Below are 26531 nucleotides of genomic sequence, written 5' to 3'. Positions count from 1 at the left end.
GCAATGTGTGTTTGCTGACTGGTCCCTTCTGAAGTTAGGCTCCCAAGTCCATCAGAAAGATGCTCTCAAGTTGTAAAACTGGCTAGAGACTGTGGGGTGGGGGTGGAGGTGGGTAGGGGGAGATGACGACTATGTATTACAAAGAGGCAGATAAAGAATTAGCATTTTTGAGTTTTATAAAGTAAATGCTCTAAGAAAAGGGAGGTCAGAGACCTGTGGTCTGGGAGGAACCTTTCTAAATTGTATTCAAACTGAGGGGAATGCCAAGGCCATCTTGGTCACATGTTTATGTCTTTTATAAAACATGGCACATACATTTCATTTTTTGTCTTCTTGACTTTCTCCCCTATAGATTGTAAGCTCATTTAAGGCAAGCTATGAGACAGATTGGTCCTTGTTTTCGTAGCATCCAAAAAACTGTCAGTTAGTAGGTAGTTGATTAGGTTTGATTGACGGGTCCATTTTGTGAATAAAATAATGGCTAGAGTAAATATATTTTTTAAAATTCCTGCTTAAGGTTCTGCCTGTATCCATTCTCCCTGGCATTTCATTAGTTTCCGGAGTTTTATGTGTCTGTGTGGTTTAAAAGTAATTCAAAGATCATTTCATCATGTCCTTTTTCTGAACTGTTTTAAAAATTGATCTTGTCCTATAAAGTTCAAGAAATTTCTGTGATATGTTACAAAAAAATCCTTGTAGCAATCATTAGTACATCTTATAACAATTGGCTTTCTTTTTTGCTATTGTTACCTCCTCCTCCTGTTCTTCCTCCTCCTCCACGTCCTCTCCTTTCTTCCAGACTACACATTGCAAATCATTACTACTTGAGTAAGTAAACCCAAATATACCTGCTGAACATCCGATAACTTGTACTGTAATTCTTTAATACAGTCTCAATTACATCAGAATTTCCTGTGGACCCCTTTTACACATCAGTATCATTTTTATTACTTACCAATACTTCATCATTTATTTGGAATGGTGGAACAGAAACTAGAAAGAACATGATTCATTGACTAAACGTCTACTGAATACTTACTAAAGCTTAGGGCTTTTTGGATGTACACACAAAGGGCAGAAATACCTTCTTCCCATGGGCAAATTTACTGTCTAGTGGTAGGATGTTAGCCTAATTTCTCAATTCTTTTTTTAATATTTTATTTATTTATTTTTAGAGAGAGGGGAAGGGAAAGAGAAAGAGTGGGAGAGAAACATCAATGTGTGGTTGCCTCTTTTGTGTCCCCCACTGGGGACCTGGCCTGCAACCCAGGCATGTGCCCTGACTGGGAATCGAACCAGCGACTCTTTGCTTCACAGGCCCATGCTCAATCCACTGAGCTACACCAGCCAGGGCTAATTTCTCAATTCTTTGCCTAAGAAGAGAATAGCTCTCTCTTCTAAGCTCAAAATCAGCTGCCTACTTTACCTCCACTTGTAGGTCTCCCAGACACTTGATGTTCAACTTACCCTTCAAATCTGTTTCTCACCTAATGCGCCCTTTCCCAGTACATCACACCGCCAATACTCAACTGCTCGGGCTGGACAGCTCAGGGTTGTCTACGATTCCTTCCTCTTCTTCATTTCATACATCTAATCAGTTGCCAAAGTCTTGTTGATGAAACTTCACAAATATCTTTCACCTTTATCTGTCTTCATTATCTCCATCTTAGGCCAAGCCGTTGTCAGCATGCAGAATCTTCTCTCCGTCCACTACCTTTAAAAGACTCTGCAAGACTCAGTATAATTGTAGCTACTTGTTGACTCTCTGTATTTCCCCTAGAGTAGAAACTCCAGGCTGGCAAGCATTATATCTATCTTGTCTACCAGTAAATTACCAGACAGTGATATACCTGGTATACAGTAGGTATTTAATAAACAGAAAGTACATTGGAAACCTGAACAGTAAATTATGACACCAATGTAAACTGTTTAAAACTTCTTATATTTCTTCTGTTGAAACTAATTTTATTACATTTCTTCAATCAAGATGTACAATTCTGTGAAAATTGTCTTTAGTACTTTTTTATCTTAAAATATTAAGTTGTCTGGACATGAGAAAAAGTAATGTATTTATTAAGTGTGTGTTTGCTGAGCCTTCTCATGTATAAGATCCCTACAGGTCTTCACAAGGCTCCCTCAAAGAGGCTGCAGTCCAGTAAAGGAGCTGGAATATAAGAGAATAAGACAAAAGCCTTAGAGAATGTACACTATTTAGGGTATTCTTTTTGTTACAACTAACAAAACTTCTATCAACTTAGTGTACACAAAAGGGAAATTATTGATGCATATAAACATAATGTTGGCTGGTATTAGAGCTTACATGCCCCTGGTCTCTGATTCATCTGTCTGACAGCTTGTTCTTTCAATCTTGCTTTCTTCATGAAGCTGGAATTATAGACAACTCTATGTTAACTTTATTATGAATACATAAGCAGAAAAGAAAAGACCTGCAAACCCCATTCCCCAACCTCATACTCATTCTGTGCCAATGGGAAAAACCCCAGGTAAGAGCTGGGACTGGCCTGACTGGGGTTCCTACTGACACACTGGCCAGTCACTGTGACACAGCTGCGTCATCAGTGGTGGGTGAGGAAGCTAAATTTGACTGCCTTTTCCAGGACTACATAACTGAAAGGAGGGACGAGAGTCCCCCCAGTGGTGTGGGATGGGCAGTTGCCAGAAAAAGAAATAATGACAATGAGAAGGGGTGAAATTGGGAAACACTGTCTACTCCAAGAGGGATCTATGCAATGATGAGAGAGAGAGAAAGGTTTTACTTGGAAGAGAAATTCAGTGAAGTCTGACTAGATCTCAAAATAATAAACAGACATGAACTTTCAGTGATAAAGGAGAACATTTCAGAAGGATGGGCTGTGGCAACTTGGAAGTAGAAGTCAGTGTACATACAGGAACCAGAGCAGGTAAGTATGGATAGAAAAGATAGAAAGGGACTACAGATGGAGGAAGACTGGAAACGTGTGTTTGTGCCAGTTTGTGAGAAAACTGCGAGAGGAGTTTGAAATCGGTTTTTGAGTCCACACAAAGCAGAGCAGTAACATCAAAACCATCTTTAAAGAAATCAATCTTGTAGACTCTTGTGAGTTGGACTGGTTGACAGAGTAAAGGAAGGCATACAAGAAGTTACTTTGGTAATCTTCCTAAGAAGCCTTGAGAGCCTCAAAGAGGGAGAATAATGCCAAGATACAGACAAAAGCTTGTGTGGAACATTACCAAATTTTAACTACTTTCAGAGTTATGGCTCAGCGATATATTAAAGGTGATTGCCATCTTCCTCTTGTTTGCCTGTTCTTGGAAATGACATTATTACAATATAGAAGTCAAAGGACAGATATATGTATCTATTGGTACTTAATACCTATTAATACTGTGAGAAGAAATGACTGTTGTATTCGGCACACCAGTAAGCAGTCTAACTTGATATTTTCACAGGAAAGAAAACTTTCAAAAGGAGAAAAATCTACTGTCAAATAACTCAGCACCTCCTGCAGAACCACAAGATGTGGAAGAAAGTCATGGAAGAGGAACAGCGCTTGGCAGGAATGGAAAATCAGTCCCTGGACCAGTGTCCCCAACAGCATTCCTCAGAGCAGATCCAGGCCATCAGGGAAGAGGAAGAAGAAAAAGGGAAGCCCAGAGGCGAGGAGAGCGGAAGCCCAAAGCCCAGCCAGTGACAATGGATAGAATGAGCTCTGGCTCCAAACCGAGTGACTTGTCACAGACTCTCTTCAAGCCAGCACAACACTTAGACACAACACTGTAGAAATACAAGAAGATTGGCAAATGGCTATTGCATTTGGGATTCTTCGCATTTTATGTGTTTATTTTTACAGTGAGGTACATGGTTAAAAACTCTTGTTCAGAGAAGCTTTCACGTCGCAACACCAGCTTCTATGGATTTTTTAAAGGAAGAAATATATGTGTGTGTGTGTACATAAGCTCACACGTAGATACATGTAAAACATTCACACACATACACACACACACATACACACTGAAAGCCAGAATTCCTGGTTCCACAATTTAGTAACATTCATATTAAGATATATAGTGGTCACTGTGATATACAATAAATGAAAACAGAGGAGATGGTGAGGCTTAGCAGGGGAACAGTGCAGTAAATGTGAGTTACAACTAAGAAGCTTTTGCTCTTAGTACTAAGGGATGAACGTTCCAGAGAATTATTTGAATTCTTACACGTCCTGCCAACATCGTGTGTGTGTGTGTGTGTGTGTGTGTGTGTGTGTGTGTGTGTGTTTGAGGAGAGAGAGGAGGAAAAGGGTGTTTGTGGGTAAGTATGTTTGTGTGTATGTACAGAGAGAGTCTTGTGGTTAGTAGCTGATAGAACTCCAGCAGCAGACAACTCAACACATGTGAACAAATGGAAGGAAGTCCACTCTGGAGTGTCTTTGAGGGGCAGCCATTCCAAATGCCTTCCTCCAGTTAGCTTCAGTTAAAAGTCCCTCTGGAGGGGCTGGGCGAGAGGGCCATGTGATTGGTCCCACTGCGGAACACCACTTGGAGGCTCTCTATCACCAGCCTTAAACGTGGGAGACGTAGGCATTTTCCAATCTACTCGCCTAATGAATGTATAGGAGCTCTTTGTGAGTATGTCAAATCACCATGTAAGGCGATGGCACTCTTGACACATACATGCCTAGGAAGAGCTGGAGTCAAGTCTTTTAATATGGTTAGAATTCTAAAAGCTTTCCAGAGAAGACCTGGGAAATTGCTCTTTACGGTGATCTCCCACGTCTTAATCTGGCACAAACTGTACGGTAGAAAAAGGAAAAAGAAAGGAAGGCAAGCAGAAACTGTGAGAGAGGAAGGGGAAAATGTCAACCTAGGGTTTGTTGACGTAGTGAAAGCTCGATTCTTGGCAACTGGTGAAGATCGGCTTTTGGGTGGCAGGGAGCCCACTGACCAGCCCTGCTGTGGTATTCCACGTGCCGTGTGATGGGACAGCTTCTATCTGCAGTCTGGCCGGTTGTCATGCTTTTGGCAGGGAAGATTATAGAAGAATTCTGGGGGACTGGGCCTATTATTGAAAGTCTTTTTTTTTTTTGGTTTGTTTGTTTATCGACACTTGTTTATGCTGTGAGCCAAACCTCTATTTAAAAAGTTGATACTCACTTTCAATATTTTATTTCATATTATTATATTTGCCATGCATCGTTATCTTGATGTAAATATAAAGATCTCTTGTTTCTGTAGATAGTAAACTTTTTTTAAAAAAGGGAAAGTGAAACATTTTTATAAAGTTATATTTTAATCACCATTTTTATATATTGAAGCTAGCTCCAAGCCCAGTAAGAGAATGAGGATTCGTGTGCATGGAGGTCTGTGGGTGCCCACTCTTCTCCCTGTTCTAATAGAAGTGAAACTGATGCGATTATCATGTGCCAATTAAATGAGGATGCTGCAAGGATGTTTTTTCACTAGTGACCTTTGCTAACTTTTGGGTCCATGGCTCCCAGGTGAAAGACTTTTTAACCCACACCACAGGTGTATCGCTGGTGTCCACTTCCTCCCAGCTCTTCGGTTGTAGCTCTTCCTTCAGTAGGATATACGAATCCATTCCTCATCTAAACAAGCTTCTCCTTAAGGCTTGGTTGTGATTTCTACGTTTTATTTCCTCTGAAGTCATTGAAAAGAGTGTTTACATGTAAAAAAATGCCTTTGCTTCTCATAAATAGTTCATTTTCCCTTCTGAAGCAATGATTTAATCAGGTTAGAATTCTAAAAAGTTTCCGCAGAAGAGCTGGGAAATTGCTCTTCAAATAGGCGATGATAATACAATAAAAACATAACCATGATTTCAAAGCAAATTTCCCAGTAAGCAAGAAAATATGGGATGGATGAAATTGTTGCAGACCCTACTTAAAGGAAGAGAATAATTGCTTTTTTGGGGAGTTAACACCAGGTCTTCATTATTTAGGACTTAGTGAGTTGTTTTCCGTTTCCTTAGTACTGCCTGTGTGCCTTTATGTTTGCAAAAGTTACTGTGAGTCAAGTACACTTCCCCAGTTAACTGCTCTCCTTCCCTTGCAAATAGGAGAAAGGAAAAAAAAAAGGCTTTATACTCACATACCTCTTGTGTCTAATTTCTTAATCAAACGAATGTTTTCCCCTTTTCCAAATGGCATACTTCTCTAAAATAAATTTAAATCAAGGGAAAGTCTAGATGTGGTGCATCAGTAGAACGGCAGGACAGCAGGTGAGAGTCTGGAACTGCTGTTTGCAGCTCCATCCAAGCTACGTGGCCTCGGGCCTGGCTGTCATAACAGAAATCTTAGCAAACTGCCTGGTTTGTGTTGTTTTGTCTTAAAGTACATGAAACAGTGATGGCCAAAGCAGTTAGAACCTCTTCATTCTAGAGCTGTGTTTATCAGTCCAGGAAGACTGATCATTTTTTCTTCAAAAAATAAATTACCTATATATTAAAGCTAGAAGTCAATTGAAATAAAGGAATGGAGATGATTCACCAAGGTCATGGCTATCATACACACCCAGTATGTCCCAAAAGATGCCTAGGAACCTAGGAAGATACTTTCTGCTTGTGAAGTTCTCCCCCTCCTTGGTGACAGCAATATTACTGTGTTCACTTCCAAGTCCAGCACTTAATTTCTTAAAGTGTATTTGTTGCATTTACTACATTTTTATATGAGTCTATTTATAGGTGCCATTGGATCAACTCAGGTCTTTCAAGTGAAACAATCTCTAGCCTATTTAGGGAAAAAGATAATTGTATAGAACCAATGGTAGGAAACGTTGGAAGTGAAGCCCCTGATGCGAGTGGGTGTTCTTTGTTAACAGAAAGTCCAGGTCTAATACACGTGTTCTCAATGTTAACTCCAGCTCACAGAGAGGATGTCTCTTCCAGTTATTTATCTAAACCAATCCTCAAAATATTCTGTGATGAAAACACCACTTTACACGTGAAGTATAAAAATGTGTTTTTCTCAGTTATATAAGAACTGGGTTTGTTCTCAGAAGATGAAGACCGGAGCTCTGCCCAGGGGTCCATCTAGAGCAGTCTTCATCTAACAGGTTGTTTCCTCATGTTACCCTTAAGAAAATATCCACTTTCCTAAAGCAGAATACCCAATTCTTTCTGGCCCATTTTGATGGAAACCCCGAACAAATTCTAACCATTACAATCCCAGTACTAAAGAAAAGGGATTGTGTGTCATGTAGACTGTGCATATTACATGTATGTGTTGTGATTTCCTCATGTCCCCTGCCTCTCTTGGGTCCTGATTTCCTAATGTCCCTGTCACCTTCCCAGAGAACTTTCTTTGAAGGTAAAAGCTGTGCAAAGGCATGAGACTCAGGCCTATACTTTGTTTAAATGATGGAAAAATATAAATTATTTTCTAAGTAATAAAGATATGAACATTATCATTGTAAATAAAGTTTAAAATTTGAAATGACTGCTTTACAAAAGTGAACTATTTGTGTGATGGACAACTCCTGACTAATGAGAAGAAGATAATCAAGCAGTTGTTTCTATTCTACTTTGGGAGGTCTTTTTGGTGCTTCCGTGTCTGTATGGGGATATCTACGTAAAGGTCTTTGTGTCCTTTCCTTCCAACCTACCCCTGATTCCTACTTAATGCCTTTTCTAATTTATATGCCATTTTAGAAGTAAAATTTTAGAAGTAAAATGGCATATAAATTGCCTTCTAAAGGCCTTCACTGCCTTGTAAACTGTCAGAAGACTCCAGTAAGACAGAATTCTATAAACTTTCACAGTCTAGAGCAGGGGAGTGCAACTCACAGCCACGGGCCACATGCAGCCCAGGAGGGCTGTGAATGTGGCCCAACACAAAATCATAAACTTACTTAAAACATTATGAGATTTTTTTGTGATTGTGTGTCACAACATATTTAACATGTGGCCCAAGACAACTCTTCTTCTTCCAGCGTGGCACAGAGACACCAAAGGGTTGGACACCCTGGTAGAATAAATCCAGATTCTTCATATTCTAGAGATTATCAGGAATGGGGTATGGGGATCAAATTTTAAATATTTATAGCTCAACTCTAGATAATGGCTAAATTGTCTATATACTCTGTCTATATACTTTGTCTGTTGATGGCTAAAATGTCTGTATACTTTGAAACCAAGCTAGATTTCTTTTATTTACCTTCTCTCACAAGGTGCAAAATACTTTATGACCGTTGTTCTAGTTCATTCATTTTTCTCATGATTTTTTGTAACGTAAAACTATGAACTTGCTGATATAGTCAGTTCATTTTTCTAATTTGTTCAACAAAATAAAAACTTTAAATTAGGAGACAGCCAGTTTAGTTAAAGAGCATTCCAAAATAAACTATTTTTAGAATTTCTAATCAAAAGGAAACAATACCAGTTTTTGGCCCTATATTTTCATCAGTTTGTTCCTCTAGAAAAGAGGAAAAGATTTTGAAAAGATTCAAATTCCGAATGGAAATTTGATTGGGGGTGAATTACTTAAACTAGAAGCACTGAGTATTTATACAATGAACCATGCATTAGATAAAGAAGCTAAACTGAAGTTTCCATCAGCATTTGTTGTATGTTTCACTGTAGAGACCCAGGGGCAGAGAATAACCCACATTTTTCCAGTCTGTGTTATGCACCATGGATATTAGACAAATTGTGCTATTGCCTGACACACTTCATTTGTTAAGGTGATGCTGCTATTGTCTTACCTACGGGTGCTTTCACCTTACCTAAACTGGTCTTTATGTTCAGAGTATCAATTAAGTCATTTTAACAAGCAGTTTAACAATTGTGACCAAAAAATAATAATAATTGGGCATCCTGTTGCTAAACATGTCTGAAGACACAAAACTGAAGGTTAAGGATATTTTTTGCTGTTAGAACTCAATGTCAATTTGCTGATTCAAAAGTACTAATCCAGTGAAAAATTCCTTTAGTGCAGGTAAGACAATATAAACTACATAAAATGATGGAAAACAAAATTAGCATTTGACATATGCCTAAGGCTCTGAAAAAACAACCCCAATTCCCAATGCTATACTTTTAAGGTTGATTACCTCAGCCAATGGTGGTATCCACGGATCTTTGCTTCTCTGAGGAGCTGGGGAGCATAAGAAAAAGCAAGCCTTCTTCTTACTGATGAGAAGTCCTGAGCATGTCCATGCTCAAACAGATTTTCTCATTGCTTCATGTCTAGAAGTCACTTTTAATCATGCAAATAATTCAAAAATGATTCAAAGATAGTACTGAGTCATCACTTGTACTTTCAAGAATATTTAAATTTGATTTCTTTTTTGAACCAAAGCTGTTAAAATTTTCTTATTCAGTTAAAATGAAACCCACAAAATGGCATTCCATGATATAAAGATGCTAAATATTTTTATATTCAGAACTAGTAGTATTAGTATTATGTAACAAAAAACTATAAAGAAGAGCATTTCTTTTCTTTCTCCAATGTCCTTCATGGCTCAGAAAAGAAAATGTTTTATGAATGGTCCAATAAATACATGTGATGTATAAAAATAAATTTATTCCCAATAATTTAATTAGATTAAGTGTATAAATTATAGTCAGACTTCTGAGTTATCCCAAGAAAAAGAACGTATTATCTAATCTACCAATTTATCATGTTTTAAACTAAATGGTCTATTGATATAGATTATATTATACTAAATTTGAATGCAATTTAAAACTTAAATACATCTTCATTACTAAGAAAAATTAAATCTTATTAATCTTGACTTTCACAGATGAAACACCGACCAGTCAATAAACCACACCCACTACCTTCATCTACTAAGAGTGATTAAATGGTAGGTTGGAATTTGACATTTATAAATAGAAAAGTACTTAAAAATATTTTCAAAGCTTTAATGCTTTAATTAAATTTTCAGTGTCAGTAGAAATACCAATTTCAAATGAAATAGAAACTACAGCAGAGAATCAGGGAATTCTTCCTGTTCTCTAAAAAAGAAAAATTCAAAGGAGAAAAGTATGTCTTCTCCTGAGTTTTACTTCTCTAACTCAAAGTTAGTAAAGGAGAATCATAAATGATAATCATAATCATAAATGACCAGAAATTCTCTGCTGTCATTAGGAGATTGTCTTTAACTTCAAGTTCTAACTCCACACACCCAGTTTTATTGTGCAGCCCAGGGTAAAAATGGAAAAAAATACAGAGCTGTGGATTGGGAGTGAACACTGCATAGAACTTCAAGGATGATCCCAGGACACCCCTCAATTCTATGACAAACCGATTTAGTTATTAGTTACTCCGGAATAAAAGGATTTAGTGGGTCCACATTCTAATCCTCACTTTGTTTATTACATCAGCACTTACACACCTTTCAGAATGTGAATTCACACTTGGATCTCTGAAACTGCTTCTTGACTACCTTTTGAAAGGAAGGGTTTTTTTTTAATTCTAGTAATTTTACTCCCTTTATAATAGCAAACTATTCAGATTATTCAATGTGAAATTAGAAATAAGCCTTTAAAGATTTTCTTTGTGTATATACCATTGGCTGGTAGATTTTACCATCACCTTTCTTTTAAAATTTAACTGATTTTCATGACAAAAAACCTATATTACCAGATACTTTAACTATTTATAACCATAAATCACTGCTATAACATTGTTCTATTTAAATAATAACCCTAACATATCTATATATTACCTGTTAGTGGGATTGAAATGCCTTGAATTTTAGTATATATCTGTTCATTAGCTTAAAAATCACTGTTTTTGGTACTCTGTAAAATATTTGCATGGGATTTTTACCATATTATGTTTGCTTAACTTGTGTGTTTTTTCCATTTATGAGTGCAGTTCATTTCTTAGTATAGTATCACACAACTTACACCAGTTTTATTCCAACAAGGACAATTTGTTAGTTGACAAGCATTGGAAATAAGTATCACTGAACCCACCACTACCTGATATTTCTTCCTAGAAATTTTATCATGCAAATCACAAAATAAAAATCGGTGCTTTTATAAATGTTCCAAGACTCTCAATGCAAAATAATGAAAATGAGATTCTCCCTGGCTTTCCCTATAATGATATTAGGATATGCAACTGAAAGAACTTTCATTGGAATCCAGACTGTGTTTTGTTTGGGTTGGTTTGGTTACTTTGATTCAGTGTTTGGTGTCAAAATGCATTGATTTCTGATGGAGCAAGTTGTTCTAACCAGTCATTACTGCTTCTAGGCATAATACTGTCATTGAAAATTGAAATGAGCATGTCTCAAATATTTGAACTTGTAGGATATTCACAAACCATAGAGTACTGGGTTAACGTAAGTTAGTATACCTAAAAAGCAATATTTTCAAATAATTACCAACCAAAGTAACCGTGTAGGGGAGGTCGTTTGCACACGACAGTGTGATTCTCACTGCTCTCAACAGCTGAGCATGTTCATTGCTTAATAACTTTCCAAATTTACCAGCTTTCAAAAGCCTAAGACCGAAGCATTGGACCTAAGTGATCATTAATCAGTTGAAAAATATATCTGTCCTCTCCACTGTATCTTGCACTTGATATATGTAGCAATATTTTGTATCCTCCTACCACAAGTATTTGTCAAGTGATGTAGTTAATGGCTGATCAATGTTTTGTAAAAAGTAGAATCTGTACAGAAAAATGATTAGATAAATCATATTTATTTTTATTCTTTTTTAGCTTAGACCCTATAATGATGCTCCTTTTTTGCCAGATTTACTGGAAGTGCCTCCTGGTTTTCTATATATATATTAATATTACAGTAAAATATACTCAAGATTATTAGACTTGTGTCACAGATGATGGATGTGGATATTACAATGTGAATATAGTGTATAATATAAATATAATTCTATGGTATCATGTTTGATGTAGTTATTTGTACAACCCAAGTCCTCCATCCCGCTTTTGGAAGGCATACTTTTCTCTCGTATCCAAATACAGTGGTTGTCCCAGTCCGTGTCATAGTGCGACAGCCATTGGCTTCCCTACAATTTCCAAGGATTCATGAGAGTTTGTGGTCCTGTGGCCATATCTTTCTTCCTATCACTGATGAAGTCTTAGCCGTGTTAACAACCTTCATCTGACTTTCTACAGCTAAGCTGTGCCCTCCTCTCTAATTGAATAGTTAGCGCCAAAACCAAAGTACTGAAATTTCCAGCATTTCACCTTCACAGTCCTATAATATACATACATACATATATATATAAAAGACAGTGCTGACTTTTATCTGATAAATGCTACCATTTATCCTTTAACTCTCATCTATAGATGTCCAATACACGGGATATTTGGTTGGAGAGACTCAGAATTATTTTTGTTCCGCATGTTTGAACAATTTTAGAAAACGTTGTATAATTCAAAACAGTGTTTTAAGGAACTCAAATAGAGCCCTCAGAAACAAACAAAAGTAAAATGTGATTTCTACCCAAAGTTCCCAAGGACTTAATTTTTCAACTATATGGATTTCCCCATTATCCATGAGATGAAACCCCAACTCCTAAACCTCAGATATTCAAAGCTCTCTTCACTCTGGCCCCCAACTGTCCCTCCACCAAAGGAACCAGATATTTATCACTTAGATTTCTATGTGTGACATATCAGGGAGGTATTTACACATTCTGCATATGTACATTTCTTTCTCCTTTTGCATGCATACATGTGTACGCACATGCACACACGCACACTCTTCCAATTACACACAGCACGACAGTGCAAGATTGACTTCGGTTGTGAATTTTATCCATCTTCCAAGGCTTTCTTTCCTCTTTTGGCGATGCTCTGGTTCTCAGTGGAGGGGAGGAGATAGCTGAGTAGCCCAGTGTAAAACTTCTTATCCTTCCTGCAGTTAGCAGCCTTGGGCAAGGAAAAGTTAATTCACACAGTAAATAAAAACGGTGACAATGGGTAACTTCTAATGGAGCTTAAGGTCTAGGACAGAGGCAAGGGACAGCCAGAGCCACTGCCTGAACTAGAAAACCTCAAAGGTCAGATTGGTGTGTACAGTTCTGCAAATCACGCCTGCTGTACACATGAAGTGGAGCTTGGGGTATGGGTAACACACCCTGACCAATGAAAAGAACAAACAAGTAAAATGAGTTCTTTAATTGGAAAACCTGCTGATTAGCATAGATTTAAGCAATAGTCATGCTTGTTTTAATTCTGGAGCTTTGTGCCTTGATCATTCTTTCTGACATCATTTCTGGCTTAAGAAAAGAACCCTAGGCCTCTGCTGAAATCTGTCAGATCTGAAGCATTGTTAAGCTGCCTGTGCTATCCCTGGTCCTCTAGGCTACCGACACCAGACAAAGCAGACGGGGGGTGGGCGTGGGGGGTGGTTAGGGGACAGCTCTCTGTTTTATTGTCAGTTTGACTGGCTTTTCTCTACCAGATGCCAAAGGTGAATTTCTTGAAGGCCTGGTCTTCAAGGATTTGCGGCAGTTAAAGATGGTGTATTCATTTTCTGTTCCTGCTGTAATAAATTTCCACAAACTTGGTTTCTTAAAACAATGCAAATTTATTAGCTCCCAGCTCTGTGGGTCAGAAGTCCAGATGGGCTTGGCTGAACTCTCTGCTTCAGGTCTCTTACAGACTGAAATTGAGTGTTTATCAGGCCGAGCTTTTCTCTAAGGTCTGTAGAATCTGCTTCCAAGCTCATTTAGGTTGGCAAAATACAGTTCCTTGTGTTTATAGGGCTGAGGTTCCTGATTCCTTCCTGCTGTCCTCTGGGGTCCTCTCTTCTTTCTAAGGTCACCTCCATGCCTCCTGGCATTGCTCCTCTCACCACCCCCATCTTCAAACCAGGGAAAGCACATGATTCCCTCTTGCACTTGGAAACTTTCTGACTTCCCCTTTTGCTGTATCCTTTCTGTCTCTGGCTGCAGAAAACCCTCTGCTTTTAAGGGCCCATTGTGATTATATTGGGCCCAGATATCTAAGATGATCTCCCTATTTTAAGATCTTCATAATTATAACTGAAAAACCTCATTGGCCATCCAACTTAGCATATTTATAATTTTCCAAGGATTATGGGGTGGGTATCTTTCAAGACTATAATTGTCCTCCATGAATCAGGAAAGGATGAAAAACATAGTGAAGATAATAAAGCCATGTCAGCCCACAGTTGTTCCACATAATGGGAACTCATGCACAGAAGGATTGGGGGTTCAACTACAGAAAAGCCAGCAATAGCAATGGGGAAAGCAGAAGACCCAGTCTGAGACTGTGGAAGGGGCCTACTTAAAATTGCATTGCTGCGCCAGCTGTAACCTCAGTGAGAAACTCAGGTTCAGCTGTCTGCAGATTGGAAAGCCAACACTCTAGAGGCAGGTGCTGACTTAGAAAAGACAGTTATTCAAGTGCTGGCAGTGTGAGAAGACAATGGACTCCCGTCTAGAAGACCATGTTCACATCTCAGTGCCGGCAGAGGTTTTACTGGGAGGCGGGGGGGGGGGAGCAGAACAAAGAAATCAGGGACAGTGAGGTTGAAAGTTCTCTACACAGAAGTCAGTCAACACACAACATTCCGATTATTATCTTGAAACTGGTAAAGTGGAGGTCCGGTTTTCATGGTTGAAAGTCAGCAAGTCTCCCTCAGCCAGAACTTTCAGTGGCTGAAGTAGCCTCCTTCCCCAAGGCTAGTTCCTAGAACTCCTATACAAATATGCCACTTATTCATGGGTTATATATTAGTTCACAATTTATCTTTAACAAAAACCCTTTTAACAAAAACAATGTTAAAAATAGAGGTGTGGGTTACAGTCCAATGTAAAGCAATATATAGTCTTAACGTCTACCAATATAGGTTGCTATTTTCCAATAGAGAGGACACGTAAGTATTGGAATTAAGAGGTAGAAGTAAGAATTACTCCTCTCACTATTATACCTAATAACTAATTTATTTAGTTTCCAATCTCTTAAAATTTTGGCTTTGCATATTAGTGGAAGTAGTTTCCAAGTGAGCGATACTCTCACTAGAGGATGTGATATTTCCAGAATCCTGGAACTGAGGTTACTACCCAGCAACTGCGTTCTCTCATGTCACTGAGTCATATCAGGAGAGGAAGCAATGGATCTCAATTTATCAAGCAGAAATCAGATTCTGCTACAAAACGGTGGCAAGAAAGGTTGTATTTGGAACCCAGAGGTTTTTCTGTGGAGCCTTTTAGCATCACCATGTCAGATAGTAAAAGTAGCAGGAAACTAAAGCAACCCCATAAAGACACCACCAAGGACCTCACCCTTCAGGAATGAAGTTTGGAGTCATCCCATCGGTAAAACATCATCAACCAGTTGAAGTGCTAATTGGGGGCAAAGAAAACAAGCAATGGATAGTGGAAAACAAAGCATGCATATATGATCATCTGTCCAGAAGGTAGCCAGCCATGTAATATGAAAAATAGAGACATTTATTGAAGAAGATAAAGATACAAGAGTCATTGTACATAGGACAATGACACCTCAGTCCTCTTCAAAGTAGGCACCTTGGGACATCACAGTTTTCCCAATCACCATCAGCTGCCACATCATATTTTCTTGAATCTCATCAACAGTCTGAAATCTCTTCCCTTTCAAAGGTGACTTCAGTTTTGGGAAAAGCCAGAAGTCACAGGGCACCAAATCTGAGCTGTAGAGGGGCTGACTCACCTGGGTGATTTGCTGTTTTGCCAAAAAAATTCTGCAGGAGATATGATGCATGAGTGTCATATCTGAATCATCCAAATAGTTTCTGCAGAGGAATGTTCAAGATTAACACATTTGGTGCAGACTCATTGCTTTACTGGCTCAGTCATTTTAGATGCAATAGCCCACAGTACACATGCTCACTCAATGGCATCCACTGCCCCTGCTGACTAATACAGTGAAGTCGTCATTGTTCACACATGCACATTCCAGTCCATTTTCCTTGGCTGCCAGGTTAAGTCTATGTCTGCACAAATCATTCTCTTATATTAACAAAGGCTGGACTTTTTCTGGACATTATATATATTGTCCTTGTGGCCAATTAAAGAAATTAATTTGAGATTCATCCACTAATAATTTTTATCTATCTGTATACCTATCTATACAAATCTATTATTTATTTAAAACTCAACTATGGAAATTTTCAAACATATTTAAATCAGAGAAATGGTATACTACACACTATGTATCCATCACCCAACTCACAATTAATATATAGCCAGTCTTGTTCCATCTTTTTATTCATGTATTAAACACCTCTCCCCCAAATTATTTTCAACATATCCAAAACATAATATCTTTTTATTTGTAAATAATTTAGTACTTACCTCTAAAAGATAAGTGCCTTAAAAATAACACCTTTATCATCTCTAACATAGATTCCTTAGTATAACAAATATCTATACAACGTTCTCATTTCTGAGGTAAGTAATAGACATATATTATGTTTATGTCCCTTATAAACATATAATCTTTCAAAAAGATTATAAAATCTAATTATTGGTTATTTCTCTTCAAATACAGGTACAAACAGGGTTCATACACTGTCAATTCATACAATGTCAATTCATTTTCTAAATTTTTTTTTATACACAATTTCTCTCCCATTTCCTTTTTTCTTTATAGACAATTTTCTTAGAGCATTTTTAGGTTCATAGCAAGAGTGAGAGGAAGGCACGGAGATTCTCCACAGACCTCCTACCTCCCCCACAACACACACACCATCCCCCTTATTATCGACATTCCTACCAGAGCAGTACACTTGTTACAGATGATGAACCTACAATGACACATTCTAATTAGCCAAAGTCTATAACCTGCATCAGCAATTTTTAATCAGTGTGCCACAAGAATTTTTAAAACATGCAATACCTATTTAGTAAGGGGCATTGACCTCTTTTCCCTTAGATTGTCAAATAAAAAAATAGTAACAGCCAACATAATAGTCATTTGGTGGGAATTCCCTGTCTTGAACCATAAATATATAGGTTATTATAACACAGTTGCATCTTATTGGTCATATATCCTAATAAGGTTGCATCTGATTGGTTAGTTCTTGGTAGCAGAAATTCTTACATACAAATATAGGCACCTGATTTTTAAAAAAGCCACTTTAGAGCAGAAAGGTTAAGTAACTACTAGTATTTTTGTGTAAATCAATCAAAGTTATACCTATTTTTGTCAGATCAGCAATAAATATATTTTTGGTGTGCTGCAGAATTTTAGTCATTAATTTTTGTGTGGCATGAGATGAAAAGGGTTGAAAACCATTGGCCACATTACACTCAGTCTTGGTGTTGTACATTCTGTGGGTTTGGAAAAATATATAATAATATGTACCCATCATTTTGGTATTATAGAGAGTATTTTCACTGCCCTAAAAATCTTCTGTGCTTCATAGATTCATCCCTCCTCCCATCCTCCTACCTCAACTGTTTACTATCTCCATAGTTCTTCCTTTTCCAGAATGTCATATAGTTGGATTCATACAGGAAGTAGTCCTCTCAAATTGGCTTCTTAACATTTAGTAATATGCATTCAAGTTTTCTCCATCTCTTTTTATGGTCAGATAGTTCTTTTTTGTGCTGAATAATATTGCATCATCCAAATAGGCTACAGTTTATCCACTCATTTACTGAGAGACATCTTGATTGCCTCCAAGTTTTAAGAATTTTAAATAAAGACAGTATAAGCATCAATGTGCAGGTTTTTGTGTGGATATAAACTTTCATCTCCTTTAGGTAAAGACCAAGGATTATGACAGCTAGATCATGTGAGAAGAGTATGCTTTGGTTTATAAGAAACCTCCAAACCATGTTTCCAAAGTGGCTGTACCGCTCTGCCTTCCCACCAGCATTGAGTGGGAGTTCCTGTTGCCCCACATCCTTGCTAGCATTTGATGTCAACAGTATCCTGGATTCCAGCCATTCTCATAGGTGTCTAGTCAGATCCCATTGCTATTTGAACTTGCAGTGTCCTGATGACATATTATGTGGAGCATCTTTTTTTTAAATATATTTTATTGATTATACCATTACAGTTGTTCTATTCCCCCCTTCATTGCCCTCCACCCGCACACTCCCTCCCCCACCATTCTCCGCCGCTTAGTTTATAACCACGTGTCTCAAGTTCTTTAGATTCTATATTTCCCCCACTATTCTCACCCTCCCCCTATCTATTTTCTACCTAACATCTATGCTATTTTCTGTGCCTTCTCCCCCCTTCTCCTCCTCCCACCCCCCTGTTTCTAACCCTCCATGTGTTCTTCATTTCTATGGTTCCACTCTTGATCTAGCTGTTCTCTTGGTTTGCTTTTGTTTTAGGTGTGGTTATTAATAACTCTGTGTTTGCTGTCCTTTCACTGTTCATATTTTTCATCTTCTTTTTCTTAGATAAGTCCCTTTAGCATTTCATATAATAAGGGCTTGGTGATGATGAACTCCTTGAACTTGACCTTATCTGAGAAGCACTTTATCTGTCCTTCCATTCTAAGTGAAAGTTTTGCTGGATAAAGCAATCTTGGCTGTAGGTCTTTGGATTTCATGACTTGGAATACTTCTTTCCAGCCCCTTCTTGCCTGTAAGGTCTCTTTTGAGAAATCTGCTGACAGTCTGATGGGTACTCCTTTGTAGGTGACTGTCCCCTTATCCCTTGCTGCTTCTAGGATTCTCTCCTTCATTTTAGTCTTGGCTAATGTAATTATGATGTGCCTTGGTGTGTTCCTTCTTAGGTCCAACTTCTTTGGGACTCTCTGAGCTTCCTGGATTTCTTGGAAGTCTATTTCCTTTGCCAGACTGGGGAAGTTCTCCTTTATTATTTGTTCAAATAAGTTTTCCACTCGTGGCTGTTTCTTTTCCCCTTCTGGTACCCCTATAATTCGAATGTTGGAATGTTTAAAGATGTCCTGGAGGTTCCTAAGCCTCTCCTCATTTTTTTGAATTCTTGTTACTTCACTTTTTTCTGTTTGGTCATTTCTTCCTTCCTTCTGGTCCACCCCCTTGATTTGCATCCCAGTTTCCTTTCCATCACTATTGGTTTCCTGTGCATTTCCCTTCATTTCAATTAGTTTAGCCTTCATATGTTCCTCTGATTTGTGACTAAAATCAACCAGTTCCGTGAGCATCCTGATAAATAGTAGTTGTCAGATTTCCATATAATTCAGTTTTCTGGTCTTTGGGTGTGTCCTTGTTCTCCAAACCTTTGTTGTATTCAAACTTGGTTGTGGGAGAAGGCACAGTGTTTCCACCTATGCCTCCATCTTGGTGGAAGTGAGCATCTTTTTATATGCTTGTTTTTCAACTGTATATCTTTTTCATCTGAGTTGCCCATTAAGGTTGTTGGCTCATTTTTGAATTGAGGGTATCTCCTTTTCTCTCACACTTTCTGGTCAGAGAAAAAAATACTGAGTTTTTTTTTTTCTTTCTTGTGGTTGTTCTAATGAGAGTCTCCATTTTGGACTTTGCTGATTGCATTTTTATTTTCATTTGGCATTTCCTTCACTTCCTTGTATTGCTTATGAACTATTATTTAGACCTAAACAGAGGCTTGATTAAGTTAGTTAGCTTGTTTTGGGAAGTGAGGAGGAGGGCTATTTTAAAGATGGTACTTTAAGTTTCTAGCTTGCATCAAGATGGCCATTTCTTTTTTGGTGGTGTTATTAGTCACTGGTAACCACTACTTTAATTAATTATTCATTAATGAACACACACATTCAATTAGGGTTTTAAATTATGATATTCTAATTATCCTTTTTATTAGTTTGAATATTTCTATAGAGAGAAATTTGTCTTCATGTTTAATAATTCTAATGAACATAATTAATAGGAAAGGCAAGATAAATGTACAGTTTTTTCCTTATGTACCAGTTTTAAATGTATTGAAGTGATACCTTGGAGATATCCAAAGTTGACCATATGATGTTTTGTATTGTTAGAAGATGAATTCATGAATTTAAATATTCCATATATTTCAACCATTATAGTTACTCTTACTGATCCTCAAAACTTCCTATATTTGACTATTAGGAGTTTATTTAAGTTTCCTCCTGAGTCTTTCTGGCAGAATCTCAACTTCAAGGCCTCATTGCTTCTTGGTAGGACAAGATATTCCAGCCCCATCTTACATCCCTAGACTTGCTAACGATAACATATGAAGAAGCCATGGTGCCTTTTTTGTGCTATGTAAGTGCTAGCTGCACTTATTGGTACTTGGTTGGTCATTGTTTCTAGACCTTTTCAGTGCAGAGAGCTAGGATGTATACAACTCAGATGCAAACTGCCTAATTCAAATTGAGATTACAAAGTTTTTCTTAACCTCATTCATCTCATCAATGATGTTTTAAGCCATAAGACTGAATGGGGTCACTAAGAGAGTAAATATAAAGAGAGAAAAGAAGATATTCCAAGGACTGATCTGTGAGGTATTTCACCAAAGACTTAGAGCAAGTGACCACTCAGGCAGGAGGAAAACTAAGGGAATGCAGTGTTCTGAACAAGAATGAATCTAATCAATCAAAGAGAAGGACACAATCAGTGGTGTACAATTCTGTTAATAGGACAATCAAAATGAGGTCTGGAAATTGATCACTATATTTAATCATGTGATAATGTTTGATGCTATTAATGAAAGTAGTCGTGGTGGAGTGGAGAGGCAAAAAATACTAGTAAGTGTTAGTGGGGAAAGAATTGGAGAAGAAGAATCTTGTATACAAAGTATAGACTAAATCTTGGGCCTGAAAACATGGATCACATATCCACAGAACCAGAAGGGAAGACAGAAAAGATGAATACACATTGAGGTGGTTAGTTAGTGTGGTGATGGAAATATCACATCAAATTGTGATATTTCTATCCTGGTTGTTTCTATTAAATCATTAAATTCCCTAAGCAAAGTCATCAGCTGATAATGAGAGTTGGAAACAAGTGTTGGAACTTTGAGAAGTCATTCAGGAGAGAGGGAAGTGTTTGGGTTATTAAAAGCTTTTATGTGTAACAAGGACTGTAAGGCACCAATAAGGGTAGTGGTCATACATTTAAAATAATTCCCAAGGGCATGTCAGTGAGTGGGTCTTTAACTATTTAAAACAATGTGGGTGCAAACACAGAGTAAGTAGAAAGTTGGATTTTACCCAGGTGTCGCTTACCAAGGTAAAACAACAAATTAACAGATACATAAGAGAAGAATTGAGGCTGTATGAAAGTGAGTGACCAAAACGATTACATGAAACTCAAGTCAGGTAAGGAGTGAACTGAAAGTATGCGTGTTATGGGTTGAATTGTGTGCCCCCCAAGAAGACGCATAAGATTCTAACCCCTATATCAGTGTATGTGTCCTTATTGGGAAACTGTGTTTGCAGATGTAACCAAGATAAGATGAGGTCATTTGAGTGGCCCTATCAGGGGTGTCCAACCTGTGGCCCTGGATCACATGTGGCCTAGGATGGTTATGAATGTGGCCCAACACAAGATCATAAATTTACTTAAAACCTTTTTTTGTTGTTGTTCATCAGTTTTCATCAGTGTTTGTGTATTTAATGTGTGGCCCAAGACAACCCTTCTTCGGTGTGGGCCAGAGATGCCAAAAGGTTGGACACCCCTGTGCCTAATTCGCATGACTAGTGACTTTTTAAGAATAGAGAAGACACACAGGGAGAAGATGGCCATGTGATGACAGAGGCAGAGATTGAAGTGTTGAATCTATAAGCCAAGGAATACCAGCAACTGTCAGCAAACTCTAGAAGGTACGAGAGGTAACAACAAATTATCCCCCCAAGTTTCAGAGGGAGCATAGCTCTGCCAATGCCTTGATTTTGGGCTCCTAGCCCAGAACCATAAGATAAAAAAGTTCTATTGTTTTAAACCTTGGGGTTTGTGGTACTTTGTCATGGCTGCCCTAGGAAACTCATTTATTTATGGTTAATTCACTTATGGTTAATTTCACACCATAATGACAGTTGAGTGGTTGTGACAGAGATTCTGTGGCCTGCAACCTAAAATATGTAGTATGTGACCCTTTACAGAGAAACTTTGTTGACCCAGGTCTAGAGTATAAATAGGATACATCCAAAGCAAGGGTATATATGAGAAGCTCTGAATATCATGTAAAAGAACTATCATGTTGCTCAAAACAGTAACATTAACTGCAGACAGTAGAGGTCAGAAGGGTACCATGTTAGAGAGTGAATTTCAGCAAGCTGGGAAGAGATCAAATTACTCACAGGGAGAATCACAATTTTGGGGTGAAGAAAAGTAGGCCCTTTGCACTTTTGGCTGGTAAATACTGCCTCTCCTTCGTGCATCAGTGGCTGCCTGTAGCACACGTTGCAAGTCAAAGATCTATTGAGCTGTTTGCTCACTGTTCCTGATGCAAAGGCTGATGTGATTGCTAAACTAACATATTTGCTCTTTCAGAGTCTGGAGGCGCACGGTTGCTTTATTGTAAGGCTGATTACTTTCTTTATTTTTCTCTCGCCCTTTTTTTCTTCCAGGGTAAATTATCCTTATAATAGTATTTGATCATTGATCGATGATCCAGACCATTATGGGAACTGAAATTTATACATATAATGGTAGCTTCTAGTCATTAATGCTTTGCTATTTCCCATGTACTTTTGAATACATGCATATCATTTAATACTAAAAAGCTGCTGTGAATCTTTTTTAAAAAAATAAAAAGTATGCTTTACGAAGGAAGAAGTTAAACTCAGAAAAGTTAAGTTACCAGGTATAACATAGGAGGTTGAGCCCTGGAATCTGGGCTGCTCATTCAGATGAGCCGAGAAAACCCTACGGAAGACAGGATGGAGCAGACACAGCCTCTATTACTCACATTCCAGGGAGCACCGACAGCAGCAGATCCTCGAAGCAGGAAGGCACCTCCCTGAGCCCAGACTTGTTTTAAGGGGTCCCAGACTAAGAAGGCACGTGTCTTGCATGTGACTTTAAACTACCTTACCTCAGTGTGTACAAAAGGTCAAGAAGCAGTCACACAGGACAAGAAGTCACTACCAAAAGGAGATAAGGCAGAAATTACAATCAATTTCCAAAGCAGTACACATCCCTTCTGGCCAGGGGCCTTCCGGCCAGCCTTCCGTTATGGGGTTTGGAAGAGCCATGGCCAGCATGACCCCACAGCAGGTCAGAGTCACAATCATTTAAGAATGTGCTAGATCCTGGATAATTCTCGTCACAAATTCATTTATTAGTAATAAACCAAACGCAAGCTAATGAGCCCGAAATCCTCTAAAATGGTACTCTTGGGAAAAGAATTTATTAGAATTGTAGAATTTCTCACTGCAAGGAGTAATCTTGCCTTGGAATTTAGATAGGATATACAATTAAATGCCAAAAATTCAATTTTTTTCCTATTTTTAAGACCGAGTAATTTTGGATGTGAGCATAACTCTTTCTGGAAAAAACTCTGCAGAGTCTTGATCCTGACCTGATATTTAGTCCCTGCAGATTCTAGAGTCCCAATGGGGGAAAAAAAACATGTAGGGATTTAGCTCAAGGAGCCCTTTTTTAAATTTAAAAAAAAAAAACAAAAAACAGGATCCAGTGATGTCCTCAAGGACCTGCTTGCTTAAAAAACGTCTTGGAAGGAGAAGGAGGGATCTTTGTTACAAACTTCCGTCCCTCCTCCTGCTTCTGTTCCCTTACCCTCTGCCCCCTGCAGAGTTGTGTTTTCTGGGAATCAGCAAGATCACAAGTGGTCTTTTCTTTTTCCACTCTCTCCCATAAAGAAAGCTTTATCACGTGTGGCCTTAAACTTGCAGCAAATTGCAAAGAAATGGCTCAAAGACTTCAGCTCTTTCTGTGCCCTGGGAGCTGAGATGCATGTCAGGGCCTTTGCCAGCGTGGCCTGTTCTCTGCCGACTGCCAGAGAAAAGAGGCCAGGAGCAAAGAGGAAAGAAAAGAAATTGCCCAGGGGTGAGGCCATGCCCTTCATCTTTTCTTCCTCCTAATTTGCTCTTTCTGCATCCATCCAGTCTCTCCCCAACTGGCAAAACTGCTCAGAGCTGCTGGATCATTCACCCCAGTCTGCTCTTCCTGCCTGTGGAGTGTGGTCCAGCCTCTTGCTGAGCACATTGAGAGGAACTGGCTGTCTTTGACCTCCACCTCCAGGTAAGATTTGGTTTCTGCTTTCCTATTTTGTGACCATCACATCAGATTCTCACAGGCGAGAGGTTAATGAACCCTTGAGTTTTGCATAGTGTCTTATCCATAACATTTTTCCACAAAAGTTCTTGGGCCCCTTGTTAGGCTGGTGGAAATAGAAGAGACGGGTTAAAGAAGTCAGACGCACTCAAATCTAGACTCACATTTTGACTCTGATGCTTATTATTTGGGTAGTTTTTGACAAGTAACTTAACTGCTCTGAGACAAATATATATATATATATATATATATATATATATATATATATATATCAGCTGGGTCATAAATAGGACTTATTAAATTTGATCTACACAAACAGTTACTTGTATTGGAAGGGCCAGCCTACTAAAGAACACAGGTTCCTTCTTTGCAAGTACCGTGAAGTTATTTTCCCTCCTGAAGGGATCCTGGTGTCCAGAAGACAAAGCTAGTAGAATAGTTTTCTTCATGTGAGAGCACTAAGAGAAGGCAGTGATGGGAGGTGGTGCCTTCCTGACTTGGGGACAGTCTTTGGAGGCTGACTGCTGCATGGTGGGTCCCAGGACCAGGGCCCAGGGGATCGTGCATTCCTGTCTCCAACTACAACTGTCTGTGCCACCTGAGCTCTGTAACGATGGAGAGCCTGATTTTCAAACTCGTGTGAACAAAGAATTCTATTTTTTAAAACTAAAATGAAGGGGGGAAAATCCACTTGGTTTATTTTTCTTTGACCTCCAGAATGAGTTATATAACCCAGGGTGTTGGATGAAAACTTTGCCATGACTCTTTTTCTGGAGTAAATTTCTTTAAGTAGTAGGAGAACAAAGAAGAATTTGCCAAATGCAAATCCTCCTGAATAACTGTGTGCTTTTGCTCTACTTCTGTGATTGCAATAAAGAGAAAAGGAGAAAGAGGACCTGTAGGCCCCCAAGGTCTTTCGTTTGTGTCATTGAGTTCCTTCCCCCTATTTTCACAGAAAGATGAAAAACTCAATGCTCATAAACTAGCTTCCTTAAAACTTGCTGTACTTAAGTGCAAATTAGCCATCAAGATAAAATTTTATTTTTGGTAAAACTATTGAGTGTCAAAATTTTAAACTGGATATCATTTTGCCCTAGTACAACATCCACTAGGATGACTAGAGTTCTCTCATTTGGGCATTGCTCCTGGATTCTAGTTAGACTGATTTTAGTGTCAACATCTCCAAGTACAGGAAGGCAATGTATTTTGGTACCTCAAACTTTTCATGTTCTTTTCAGCATAATTTTTTCTCTTTAGCATTAGCATTCTGAATGTAACCCTGTTGATATTTTCAATATACAGGTAGTGTAAGTGATAATAATTTTTTATTAAACAGTTTATTTGCATTTTCTAGTCACTGGCTATAATATAATATCTAATGGGAACTATTATTTCTAAGCTTCTAAAACAGTAGGTCAATTTGAATTATATAGTTGGTTCTTAGAAGAAGATTGCATTTTACACTCTGCATTTAATATTGTTCATTTTGTATTTTAAAGACTTTCAGTTTTATATATTTTTTGCTTGGTGATATTTTTATATCTGTGTTACTTTAAAATATTTTTATATAAGAAATTGGTGTTTGATAAAGAAGGCTTAGAAAATAACACACAAAATATTTTTAAAATTTATCTGCAATATCACCTATAAGAAATAATGAATGTTAACATTTTCCTAATAAACTGTCTTAAGTTTTGTTTCTATACATATACATATACAAATATATATGGGTGCTTCTCTTATAAAATAAAATGTTATTTATACTGTTCAGGAGCATGTATTTTTTAAAACACCTCTGATGAAAATTGTTTCATATAACTATATTTACTTCTTTATACTAATTTCTAAGAGCTTTAAAAGATTTTGTTGCATGAGTATTCCATAATTTGTTGGACATTTAGTTATTTTAATTTTTTAAAATCAAGTAATGGGTTTTTCTGGGAATTTAATTGGAAGTACTCAGTAGTTCTTACTAAAGAAACCTATTTAACATCGTATAACTCAACATTTCCTAACCCCTGTTTTCATTGTTCTTACAAATTATTGTTCTGGAAAAGTAGTTTCAGTGATCCAATGGATACATGCAGCTGGCTGTTGGTATCAGGTAGTTGTAGAGAAGAATCTCAACGTTCTTAGTTTCTTAGAATTTGTCTTTTTAAAATCAGGAATGATGAATTTTATTACTTGCAGTGAAAAGTGGAGGGGAGAGAGGAACACTGATGTGAAAAGAAGCATCAACTGCTTGCCTCCCATAGGCACTCGGACAGGGAATCTTAGGCACCAAGACGAGGGAGCGAACTCACAACCTCTTGCTATGGGACAGTGTTACATCCAACTTAGCCACCCCGGCCAGGGCACAGATGTTATTTTATTTTTTAATTCTTTCACTTAGATTACTCTTTTG

General features: G+C 38.0%; 2 protein-coding genes across 6 annotated transcripts in view; both read left to right on the top strand.

The window, feature by feature from the left end:
* Positions 1-3785, top strand: part of PDE3A (phosphodiesterase 3A) — a 277604-nt gene extending 273819 nt beyond the window's left edge. For both annotated transcript variants that reach the window (XM_037034006.1, XM_037034005.1), the window contains exon 16: positions 3451-3785. In XM_037034006.1, the coding sequence (XP_036889901.1) occupies positions 3451-3692 (242 nt within the window). In that variant the 3' untranslated portion in view covers positions 3693-3785. The remainder of the gene's footprint in view (positions 1-3450) is intronic.
* A 19877-nt stretch (positions 3786-23662) lies between these two features.
* SLCO1C1 (solute carrier organic anion transporter family member 1C1) overlaps positions 23663-26531 on the top strand; it is a 42371-nt gene continuing 39502 nt past the window's right edge. For all 4 annotated transcript variants that reach the window (XM_037033833.1, XM_037033832.1, XM_037033831.1 and 1 more), the window contains exon 1: positions 23663-24094. The gene's annotated coding sequence lies outside the window, so the exon portion shown is untranslated. The remainder of the gene's footprint in view (positions 24095-26531) is intronic.

The sequence above is a fragment of the Sturnira hondurensis genome, unplaced genomic scaffold, assembly GCF_014824575.4.
Source record: "Sturnira hondurensis isolate 20B ecotype Veracruz unplaced genomic scaffold, ASM1482457v3 Scaffold0021795, whole genome shotgun sequence".
NCBI lineage: Eukaryota > Metazoa > Chordata > Mammalia > Chiroptera > Phyllostomidae > Sturnira > Sturnira hondurensis.
Note: the sequence above shows the minus strand (reverse complement) of the source record. Positions and strands in the feature narration are given on the sequence as shown.